The sequence below is a fragment of the Myotis daubentonii genome, chromosome 2 (genome assembly GCF_963259705.1).
Source record: "Myotis daubentonii chromosome 2, mMyoDau2.1, whole genome shotgun sequence".
NCBI lineage: Eukaryota > Metazoa > Chordata > Mammalia > Chiroptera > Vespertilionidae > Myotis > Myotis daubentonii.
In genome coordinates this window covers 12255072-12267349 of record NC_081841.1, presented here as the reverse complement: position 1 = coordinate 12267349, position 12278 = coordinate 12255072, and the positions used below count along the sequence as shown (strand labels likewise).

General features: G+C 42.0%; 1 protein-coding gene across 4 annotated transcripts in view; it reads left to right on the top strand.

Moving 5' to 3' along the window:
- The window catches only part of POLR3B (RNA polymerase III subunit B), a 108750-nt gene extending 98945 nt beyond the window's left edge, over positions 1–9805 (top strand). For 3 of the 4 annotated variants that reach the window (XM_059681767.1, XM_059681768.1, XM_059681770.1), the window contains 3 exons: positions 995–1108; positions 4433–4606; positions 9365–9805. In XM_059681767.1, coding sequence (XP_059537750.1) covers positions 995–1108; positions 4433–4606; positions 9365–9494 — 418 coding nt within the window. In that variant the 3' untranslated portion in view covers positions 9495–9805. The remainder of the gene's footprint in view (positions 1–994; positions 1109–4432; positions 4607–9364) is intronic. The other variant, XM_059681769.1, reaches the window with a different exon arrangement.
- The last annotated feature ends 2473 nt before the right edge of the window (positions 9806–12278 follow it).

Below are 12278 nucleotides of genomic sequence, written 5' to 3'. Positions count from 1 at the left end.
TTAAGTGACACATGGTAGGTGTTTTGTTTTTGTTTTTTTCCCCCAGGAAGGAAGCTCTGGGGCAGTAAAAATAATTTTAAAGTCATCGATCCTCTGGCTACTCTTGCTCCAGACTTAAGAAAAAAAGTTTCTTCTGTCAAAGTACTTAAATATTCACTCCTTTAAACTCTTACTACAATATTTCTAAAAATTCATTGCTACATTTGAAGAACAATGAAGGGGCCAGTGTAAGGGAATAGAATGAGCGATGGAGAAAAGAAATAGTAAATGAGTCAGATGTGGGCAGGAGCCAGATTACCGTAGACCTTGTGGCTACATGCAAAAATTGGTTGATACGGATTCTGAGTGCAATGGGAAATTATTGGGAATTTAGATCAGAAGAGTGACCTGCTGCTATTTACATTTTAGAAGGAATGGCTCTGGCTTGTGAAGAAGAGATTGTTGAGAGAGGAAAGTAGAAGCAAGGAGACCAACTAGAAGATTATCTACAGTAGTCCAGGCAGAAAGGATGGTGACCTGGCTAGGGTGGGAGCAGTGAAGGAAGCACCGTTCCGTACACAGTTTCACAAGCTGTTTAAATTTTATTTCTTAATTAAACACTGTACCTTTTAATGCAGCGGTGGGGAACATCCAGCCTGCGGGCCATATAAGGCCTGCCAAATCATTTGGCCTGGCTCTGCTAAAGCATTAGGGGTGAGTTCGTTAAATGTTTGACCAAATATAGCAGGCTACTTTTTAAGTTGATAATTTTGTATGGCCCATGAATGAGGTTATAAATATCTAAATGGCCCTTGGCAAAAGAATGGCCCTACCCCTGCTTTAATGTATCCATGGTACTTTTATATTTTCAGATCTAGCCTTTTCATTTTCTTTCACTCACTCATAAACCTGTTCATAAACAAGTAAGGGCCTGCCAGTGCTGAGACCTAGAAAAGGCTGTCTCCTGTTAGCCCAAACTTAGTTTCTTAACCCCAAACTCTGACCCTTCTTTCAGGGAGCCTTTGGAAGCATACATTTACTTCGGCCCCGTGTACTACCAGAAGCTGAAACACATGGTGCTGGATAAGATGCATGCCCGTGCCCGGGGACCACGGGCTGTCCTTACCAGGTAAGAGGAGAGCACTCACAGAAGGGATTGACAGTGCAGGCGAGTCTCCCTTGCATTTCCAAGTACAACAATAAGCAGACTCAGCAAAGTTTCTGTTTCCCTGAGATTTCAAACTTTGGGGTATTGGGCATCCACAAAAATTATATATGTCTGATTTACATTAAAAATGGCAGCCAATTGCCTAGCCCCGTGGTTGGCAAACCGCGGCTCGCAAGCCACATGCGGCTCTTTGGCCCTTTGAGTGTGGCTCTTCCTAAGCCTTAGGAGTACCTTAATTAAGTTAATAACAATGTACCTACCTATATAGTTTAAGTTTAAAAGATTTGGCTCTCAAAAGAAATTTCAATCGTTGTACTTTTGATATTTGGCTCTGTTGACTAATGAGTTTGCCAACCACTGGCCTAGCCGGTTTGGCTCAGTGGATAGAGCGTCAGCCTGTGGACTGAAGGGTCCCAGGTTCGATTCCAGTCAAGGGCATGTACCTTGGTTGTGGGCACATCCCCAGTAGGAGGTGTGCAGGAGGCAGCTGATCTATGTTTCTCTCCCATCTATGTTTCTAACTCTCTATCCCTCTCCCTTCCTCTCTGTAAAAAATCAATAAAATATATTTTAAAAATGGCAGCCAATTAAAAATCATTTTACAGGCACAAGAGCAAACCCTCCGTAGGTCTTCACAGTGTTCTTCTATCTAATCATTTACTGTGTACCAGTTTACAAGTATGGTCCTGTTCAAAACAGTTCCTTCATAAGAATGTAGGTACACTTACACACACACATGCATATCAGTACACCTCACGCTCCTGTGTGTGCACAGAAAACATATGCACGCATTATTTGGTAGCCTAAGCCACAGCTGTCATTTTTCTTAAACTTCTGTGATTGGAGCATAAGACACCTGTACTTGCATGCTTATTTGCATAAGCTCCAGGGTCCATGTATGCCCCTTCACCAGTGCATCCTCAATTCAAGCCCAATGTCGGATTTGACGAATGGGTATAATTGTTGGGAAAGGAAATTTACAAATACCAAGTTTATGTGTTCTCACTACTACATTTTCCAGTTGGAGCAGTAAAGGCTAAGGCAGTGCTCCTTAACCAGGGCACTGTTGCCTCCCTGGGGACATTGGAAAACATTTTGGGGATGCCACAACTTGGGGGCAAGGAAGGAGCTACTGGCATTTATAGGTCAGGAATGCTGTTAAACATCCTGCAATGCACAGCACAGCCTTTACCTCAGAGAATTACTACCCAGCTCAGTATGGCTACTGCCAAGGATGAGGAACTCTGAGCCAGGGGAGGAAACACAGGCCCTGGGGTCAGAATGACATAGATGTGAACTCATCACCACCTTGTATTACTACCATGAGCCTTGGACAGATCTCTTATGTCTCTCGGCTTCATTTTCCTGTATATGAAGTAGAGACAATAAAACCCACTACACAGCATGCTGGTGAATGTCAGGTGTTTGAATATAGACTGTGTACAGTGTTGATGGGAGATGCTCAATAAATATCCAGGTCCCTGTCCACTGTCATGGAGCATTGCTTAGATGTTACAGTGTAGTGGAGGGAGCAGAGGATGAAGCAGCTAATATTTGGGTCTTTGTTTTGTTTTGTTTTGTTTTCCAAACCACAGGAGAGGTATAGATGACTCAATCCCTTGACCATGTAAAACTGAGCAAATGCACATGCCTATTGAAATGATAGGCATTTGTGTACTTAAATTACAGAAGAGGGAAGAGAAGTTGAGATTCTCAAGCCAGTATTGACTTCAGCACTGAGACCCTACTTGGGTTAGGTATATCTTTCCCCTCCATACTGTTCCCTCCGGAACTTGTATTTCACTTACAACATCCAAAAACTATTTCAGAGTAATATAAATGTCAAAGCAGTTATTTCCTATGTTTTACTTGGTTGTATAAAAAAAGTTATTACTTTAGTATTACTTTTGTGTATTCCATATGAAGACCGCCTGGAGTGCATTTGTCTATAGTCAGTTATCTCAGTTGGTTAAAATTCAAGTTGTGGGTTCTGCCCACATGTGATCTGACCACCTTCACTTGTCCAGTGGCCACAGGTGGAAGGGTCCTTCCCCTGTCCCAGGGAGGTTCTCTCAGATAAAAGCATATATATGTTGTGCTCAGCTCTGAAGTTTCCACTACAGTGTGTTCATTGAGATCTACTTATAAATGTTTCATATGTAGATTTTCTTTCAACAAATAATATACAACTTAAATTGATTTCCCATTGTAACTATCAACAACACAAGTTAACATTTCAGCATGTGCTGGCAATCGTGTGTTTACCTTCTTAACTCTTTGGAAAACTGGCTGCAACAATAGCAAAGATTAAAAGATGCTGTGGAATAAAGCAAACAAGAGCATTAGAGTCCACCCCTGCTCAGACTGCCTCCAAGGAGTGTCACTCCCACATCAGCTGGCCAGGGTGCTCGTGACTCTCTCTCTCTCTCTCTCTCTGTCTCTCTCATTGATCATTTGTGTCACCAGTACCTAGGTGGGTTTGCCTAAGTTGTTTCAGAATCTCTAAATTTTACCTGCATCTCTGGATCCTGGATCCTTAATCTTTTAAAGCATTCTCAAGCCCAGCAGATACATAAACTACAGGGAGTCCATTCAGGGGCTAGTAGCCGCCCAGTTCTAGTGCTCCCTCTAAAAAGGAGTGGAGCGTTTTCACACACGAAGGAAGAACTTGTATGGGACACACAACTGGGGGCGGGGGAGGTAGGTCTCCAGGGAACCTCCCATCTGGCTCCAGGTGACTCCTGATCCATTCCAAATTTTATAAAAATCCATTTGCTTCTTTCCAGGTTTAATATATTTACTATTAAATAAATTAAACATGGAGGCCTGGGGCTAACTGCTAGAGGACCCGGGTTTCTTCCACACTCTGTTCTGCTCACTTTTTCTGTTTTTAAATAACAAAGAACTAAGACATCTCTGAAAATACTCAAAAGACATCCCTCCCTAATAATAATGATAGTGGTTGTAATAGTAATCGTAATGCTAGCATTGTATGTTTATTATTATATCATTATTTAAATAATTACTTATTATTTCTATTTAAAAATAAAAATAGCAACCAACCTCTAGGATCATATCTCTGCTCATTTAAGGCTCTTTGGAACAGGTAGTCTTATGTACGTTTTACAAATGAGGCTGAGAGGCTGAGCAGCATGCTCAAGGTCACTGCCTAATAAGTGATTTGAATCCAGGTGAGCCCTGCTCCAAAGCTCTGTGCTCTTAGCCAGCATGTGATGCGGCCTCTTTGTGTAATATAATAACACATTTGTTTAACTTGTTTCAAAGGCAGCCCACTGAAGGTCGATCTCGTGATGGTGGTTTGCGTCTTGGAGAAATGGAACGTGACTGTTTAATTGGTTATGGAGCCAGTATGCTTTTACTAGAGCGACTAATGATTTCAAGTGATGCCTTTGAGGTTGATGTCTGTGGGCAGTGTGGACTTCTGGGGTATTCCGGCTGGTAAGTGGATACCATATGTCTTTCATATTACACCCCCTGCCTCTTAAAGCACAGCTCAGAATTGACTAGATCATACCTACATATTCTCCAACCTTCCGGTCCATGCTTTCCTGGAATTGCGGATTCTATGTGTACACGTTCACTTTGTCTACCTAATGTCCAGCTCTGTACACAGCCGGAGTTTAAACTCCTAAGGACTAAGGACTCGATCATCTTGTTACTATTATCTCGAGTACCTTTTATAACACTTCACCTGTAAAAATCCTAGCAGAGTCATTGGTACGTGTTATAATTATAGCATATTGTTAATAGAAAGATTTTAGAGAAGATTGTGTCGAATGCCCTCATTTAACTTCAAACCTAAAGAGCCAGGTGTGTTGCCCCAGATCTTATAGCAAATTAGTGACAGACCAGGACCAGAACCTGGTACCCTGATTCCTTGTCTGTACTCTGTCTGCACAGCAAGCTGCCTTCCACTTGGACTGTGAATCCCATGATGGCAGAGACCATATTGCTAACTGGCACTAGGATTGTCAGTAGGTAAACTGTGATTCAGTCTGTTAGTTCAATGCAGTCAGTACACAAAGTCCAGTTTAAAAGGTGATGCTGCATACCTTTTGTTTGTGTTGTTAGAGCATCTTTTCTCCTTGTTATGGTTCCACTGCACCACCAAAGAACCACTACTCTGCTTAGAGCATTGGTCATGATCCAGAACCCTGAATACCCCTATAGACAGGAGGGCCTGCGTTCCCCAGTCTCTACTCACTTTTCTATCAGAGAACAGGTCTAACAACATCTGAGGCAGGTGCTGCAGGGATGGGAAGTAGCTTCATCTTCCTCATCACCTCTCACTTCCCTTCCGGAGCCCCTTTCCCTAGGGATGGGCAGTCCCCAGAAGGGCAGTTAGGCACAGGTGAGCATTCATTGCCAGAGCTTGAGGGTTAGTTCATGGGCCACGTTTTCCTTATGAGTCCCCCGACTTCTTGCCATCTTAAGCTGCCAGTTCTTGGTTGAATAAAGCAAATTAAGAGTTAGAATGATGGGGGGAAATAAAGGGGACATCTGTAGTACGCTCAACAATGAAGGGGGAAAAAGGATAATGAGTGGCCTTCTTAGAACACAGTGTATACCTTGTTAGTTAGATGTCAAATCCTTTTAGCCAAAATTAGTTATTTTATAATTTTGATGTAGAAGAGTCAATGAAACCTGTCTGTGAAGAAATCATCTCATTTTAAAATCTGACACAAGAGGTGGCCATTTGCCTTTCATAAGGTTGCAGAGATGGGGTGACAATATTCTGAGCGTAAACTTAGCTCTTTCTTGTATCAGTGACATGGGTCTTTTGAAATGCATATTGAGTTTGTGTTTTATTGTCCTGTGTAACAACAAGATGTAATGTAATAGGAAGATCCTGAAACTTAGTTCCACTATGCTTAAATCTTCAAATTTGGCACAAGGATTTTTAAGTAATTTACTTTGAAAAGATGGTGCAGAAGAGTCATCTTATTACCAATAGGGATCATGAAACTTCAAAAAAGAGTTTCTTTTCTTCTCCATTCTTCCTGCATTCTCTCGAGTACCCCCCCCCCCCCCAAAAAAGAGGAAGAGTGAGGAAAAGGAAAGGAAAGAGGGAAGGGGGAGGCAGGGGAAAAAAGAAAGAGGGAGGAAGGCTAAGAGGAAAAATAAAAGAAGAAAAGAAAGAGGGAATGAGGGAAAGAGGAAAAAGAGGAAAGAAGGGGAAAAAGAAAAAAGGAGGGAGGGAGGGAATGGAAGAAAGACGAAGGAAGAAAGGAAGGAAAAGAGAAAGGAAAGACGATCATATTTACTCATGCACTTTGAAAACCTTGCTCTCTTACGCTGAATACTCGGGGAAACTAAGGTAAGCAGTAATTGGTCTCAGCGTTATTCTGTTAATTTCATATCTTCTTTCCTGCTTTGCTTCTGTCACATTTAAAGATTATCCGATAACAGTGCCTGATTTTGAAGCTCATGTGTTCAATGTGTATTGTATTTGAAATCCTTTCAAAGAACACTAAATCAGGTTACACGGTTTAAGGGTCTTGACTATAATTAAACAGACCTGGTACTGTACTGTATGTCTGATTTTGAATGGCCTGCTTTATCCCTTGTTGCCAACAGGAAAGCATCCTCGTCCAGTCTGGAAGGCTGGCAGCTCCGTGTGCTGCTCTCAGGCAGAGGCGCATAATGATGCTGTCCTTTTCCCATGTTACCTGACGTGTGTGCTGGGCTGTGTGGGAGGGAGCACAGGCGTTTGTTGGAGGAAGTCGCTCTTTAATGAACAGCACAATGGAGGCTGAGTAATTAGAGCAGTTCAGAACCTTGAGACTGGCCTTTTGTCGCTGATTTGCACATTAGTAAGGCATTGCTATGGGGATATTTACAGCAAGACTGTTCTACAGAAGACACGAGGGGTATAAGTCACAAAAGAGAGGTCCAGAAGGAAAACTGCAGAGAAAAGAGAATCCCTGCTAAGATAATTAGCTCATGGAGGATATTTCACTGGACAGTCATTTCTCACGTGAATCCACAGCCTCCTCCTTTTGCTGGCTTTGCCCTGAAAAATCAGTTTATTTTATTATTGTTTGGGTCAAGTTTCTTTCTTTGGGAGTTGTTGAGACCAGGGAAAGGTAATTTATATATTTCTACTTATATAGGTATGTATTTTTATTTGTGTATGCATGTATGTGTATATACGCATTGGAACATTTTAAATAGTGGAGAAATAGTTCATAGAAGAGAAGGTTAGTGGGCTTTCTGGATCGTGAATCAGCACACACAGAAGTTTTAAGTAGATTAGCCTGGATTGAATTCACAGGATGATGACAGGAGAATCTGCAAGAAGTTGCTCCAGCTAAATCCATTTCTCCAATTCAGTTAAGGCATAAACATGATACTTAGATAAATTAGACCAACCCAGGCACATTAAAAACATAATTCATAAACTGTCATGCATTAAAAAGACCTTTAGGTAGTCTTTTAGGAAAAGTAATTCTCATGTTTATATTATTGTGGATAGAGTCAAATACTCTGCACTTTAAGCTCCCACAGCCCCCTGGTAGGGGCCCAAGCGTGGATCCCATTCTCTTCTCCTCAGGAGCTCCTATCTGCGGAGTCACTCACCAGCACGTTCAGATTCTCAGCCCTGGTGATTTCCTTTTCTGAAATAATACAAGCTTTATTTTGCTGATTACAAAAATGATCCCTGCTCTTTATAAGATATTCAAAGTTACAAAAAATATTAGTCAGAATTCCCGCACTCAGAGATGACCCCTGTTAATATTTTAGTGACTTTGGGGGACATCTCTGTTTGCCAGTAGTTCTGAACCATTTTTGTTTCTAAATCATGAATTTTTTTGATGTTTTTAATAGCAGGGAAATACAAATAGATACCAAAAATATCTTGGTACATGTGATTTTGGGAACTTCATACATTTACTGAAACCCATTTGAGGACCCGCTTGGGACCATGCTGTCTAGCAGACTGCTTTTTTCACCCCACAGTGTGCCCTGGGCACCTTTACATTTCAGTAAAGAGGTGTCTGCAGCATTGCATTCAGTGTCTGCACAGGTTCTCCTGCATACATGTCCTGGACTCACAGAACTACGAGCAGTCTTCTGCTTCGTGCTGCTGTAAATAGTGTGACCGTGAACATTCTTGTGCACATCTTTGCCACTTTTGTGATCACTTCAATAATATGCGTGTTTACATTTTTTACCCATGTGCCTTACCACCCTCCAGAATGGCCTGTATTGTTCCCTGAGAGACCCCCCCCCCCCCCCCCCCCAGTTCCCAGTTAGCACTGCATCTTCCAAGCCTTGGTGCTATTCCTCTTGCACTCCTGTTCTCCCCTGTTACCTGGCAGGACCTAGTTTTCTACCTATTAAGTCTCAGGATTTGTACTGGGTACCCACTGTCCCAGGTGCCCCAGATCCTTGAGGTAAAGGGTGAGGCTCTGTTTTGGTCTGAAACCTGACAGAATAGTTCTCCCCAGGGACCCTTTCTTCAGTTGTAGCCATTGATTAAGGCCTAATCAATGGCTTTAAGTTCCCTGGCTGAAAGAAAAGATAATCCTACTAGCATAGCAGGCATATTGATTAGGAGTGTGGGCTGTTGTAAGGATTAAATGGAAATATGTGCATATACACAGGGCCAGTAAGTAAAGTAGCTCCAATGCTAATAGAAATAACCAACTTTGTAGAGCCTTGCATACCACCTTTCTATATGGAAGTCCCATCTTTCCCAGCATACTTCAAGTCTCTCAGTGACATAAGTCAAATGATAAATGTTGAGCTCTTGCCTAGAATAGTACATTGCAGTAGATGCTTATCAATACATGGAGAGTGAATCTGTTTAAAATGCTTTCAACAAGGAAAAGTCTAAATCTGAGTAACTTTCAGATGGTTCACATTTCGGGGGCTTATTCAAAACAACTATATTGGCAGCTGTTTTGCATTTTAAGGAGAAAGCTCTAAGAAGTATGGTGCTAACTGATTAAAAGTACGTGGCTTTAAAACCGGGGGAGTGATCGTTGTTTTGGTTTGGTTTTTGCTTCTTTGGGGGCTTCTTTTTACTTTGGGGACACAAGTACATTTTGGATAGTGTGGCTGAACACCGAGGAGTAGAAAACCAACTCGATGGAATGGCGGTAGAATTTGTTAGAGAGGATTGTCACTTCCTGCGTGCAGGCCTTTGTTCTGAGTCATTGTCCCTCTAATACATGCTGACTTGGGTTTCAGGTGCCATTACTGCAAGTCGTCCTGTCACGTGTCTTCCCTTCGTATTCCGTATGCCTGCAAGCTGCTCTTCCAGGAACTGCAGTCTATGAACATTATCCCCAGGTTAAAACTGGCCAAATACAATGAGTGAGGATGGGAAGGTGACTATTTAAAGAGAACAAACCATATTTTGCAACGCAGTGCAAAATAGAAGGGACTGAGGACCATATCTGCTCCTGTGAATAATTCCTTTGACCGTTCTCTCGGAAAAAAAGCAAAAATCGATGGAAAGGCTTTTTTAACACTAGAAGACTGACTGAACACCCTTGATTGGTGAGCCTCGGGCCGTGGAAGAGATGCCAGCAGTGTGGACTATAATGCCGTTCCTCATTCATGAACTGAATTTGATTTGCAAATGGACATGACCTAAAAGATAAATAAACTTTTATTTCTGTTCTGGTATCTTGAAATTTACTTGTTAGAAACACCGTCCTTCTTAAAAAGAATATTTGGGGTTAAATAAAACTCAAAGGTTTGTATGAAACTTGAGGGATATAAAGAATCTGTTTGAGCCCGGCCAGTGTGGCTCAATGGATTGAGCATTGTCTCATGCACCAAGAGGTTGCTGATTCAATTCGCAGTCAGGGCACATGTCTGGGTTGTGGGCTCAATCCCCAGTGGAGGGCATGCAGGAGCCAGCCAATTGATGCTTCTCTATCAATGTTTCTTCTCTCTCCCTTCCTCTCTAAAAAGGTCAATAAAAACTTTTTTTAAAAAAGAATCTGTTTGAATTAGTTGTGATCTGAGCAATATGTGAAGGAAAGAACTGTGGGAAGCCAAGGGTGTCGTTGATAGAGCAGTGGCTTTCTTATCTGCTACTGTGAGAGGATAAATTTTTCCAACAATTGAATCCTGCCTTTATACACCCAAACTTCTTAACTTTAAGCTTGATGAAATATAATAAACATATTCCTACCATCTGAAGCAAGTTTGCCAAGGATGTCACTTTGTCTTATGGACTTAATTGCTACTATTTTGAACCTCCATGATCGTACCACGTGCAGTGTTGAATATTTGAAAATAATTCCATGGATGCGTTAATATTTTTCTGTTCCTTTCATTCCTGCCAAGATGTTAGCTGTCCATATTCTTTTTAATTTGACAGCCTTCTCCATTTATAATTTGTTCTTAATTGCTCTGCCCTGAAATCAGATAAATACTTGTACTAAGGGTTGTTTAGAAAATAAGTCAGAAAAGCTCCAAGTAGCTGTCTGAGGCTGCATTACTAGCACGTCACAATGAACATGTTTCATAGAATATTAATAGGTTTTTATATACTGACAGGAAACACATGCCAGTGTGAAATAGGGTTGAGAAAATGGTTATAACCAAGTTAAACATACTAAGGACTTTTTCAAAGCCTTTACCAAGCTACCGTGGTCCAGGACTCTCCAAAAGAGGGATGTTCCGGGAAACAGGCTAGTCATCGACTTGAGAACCAAACCTCGACATCACTTGGTGTAAAAGTCCTAGAGACTTCACGGTAAAAGGAGAATGAAGGAGACACTGCGGGTACTAGGCCTTCCTTAGCCATCACCACGGGTCTCCAGCCACTTCAAGAAACATGAGGTGTAATAAAGACTGAGAGGTTCGAATGCACCAAGGTCTTAGTTTATACCCATCGCCCTTTCCTTTCATCTGGCTTTGTCATTCTCAGAATTGAGAGTGCCTAACGATGACTGTACTGGATGGAGTGTACAAAACATGTTCTGTACTTCGTGGACCCTTTAATGAGTTTTCTTGGGTGACTTTGACCATTTCCTATTACGTGACAACTCCACTTACCAACTTCACGGAAGACATAATTGCCTCGTAATGTGTGGCTCACCATTTCAGTGACCACTCGATGGGTCAGTTTGGGAAGAGCTACCAGTGTGCCAGGTTCATAAGGACCTGCCATGTGTGAGGCACTGCACTAAGGACAGAAAGAGAGCAGCAAGTGCCTGTGTCTGAAGGAGCCAGACTCAGCTGAGGCCCAGATGTCAGCTAGTCATAGCACCATCGGTGATCAGTGCCAAGGATGAATCTCGGCCATGCTGAGGGGGCTCCAGGCATGATGATGAACTGCTCTGGAGATTTGGGAACGATTCTTCACAGGTATGATCATTCCCTTCATACAGCTGAAGAAACTGAGGCACTAAGTGGCTGACACCCCAGCACCATACCCACCACTAATGGAAACAGTGTGGGCCTGGAAACCAGGCTCTCTGAGTTGGCTTTGTTTGGGCTTCATCTGTGATTCTCTTTTCAGTTACCGGATGTAACCATTTATTTTTTATTGATTTTAGAGATAGAGGGAAGGAAAGAGAGAAACATTAATTTGTTGTGGTTGATTCTTGTATGTACCCTGACAGGGGATCGAACCCATAACCTTGGCATATCAGGACTACACTCAACCAACTGAGCTACCTGGCCAAAGCTCAGATGTGACAGTTTTTTGTTTTTGTTTTTTTATTCAAGTGTCACTGAGTGGTTGTTTTCCTTAAACTTTTCCCCCTAAAAAAAACCATTCTAGGCAATTCTGATCATTTTGCAGGGAGTCACCTAACTAGCCTTCTAGGAAATTCTCAGTTTCTAAGCTAACAAAGATTAAAGAAAGTGTGGGTTCCAAATTGAGACATCCTTAGAAGAAAAATTTGTGTTGGGTTGCTATTTCAAAAACTAGCAGCCACTGCATTGGAATAGCATTTGATTTATTATTTGTACATGCCTTGTTTTAAAAAACTACCAGTTGGATTTCCATTTCCAGTAATGATAGAGTAGACTTTTACAGACCACCCTCGAGCACTTTGTTCTCAGGGTCTTGCCAGGTCAGAGGTGGCCCAGGGATGAGAGGCTACAAAACCGCTAAGAGGGTGCAGCCCTGACCTGAGCC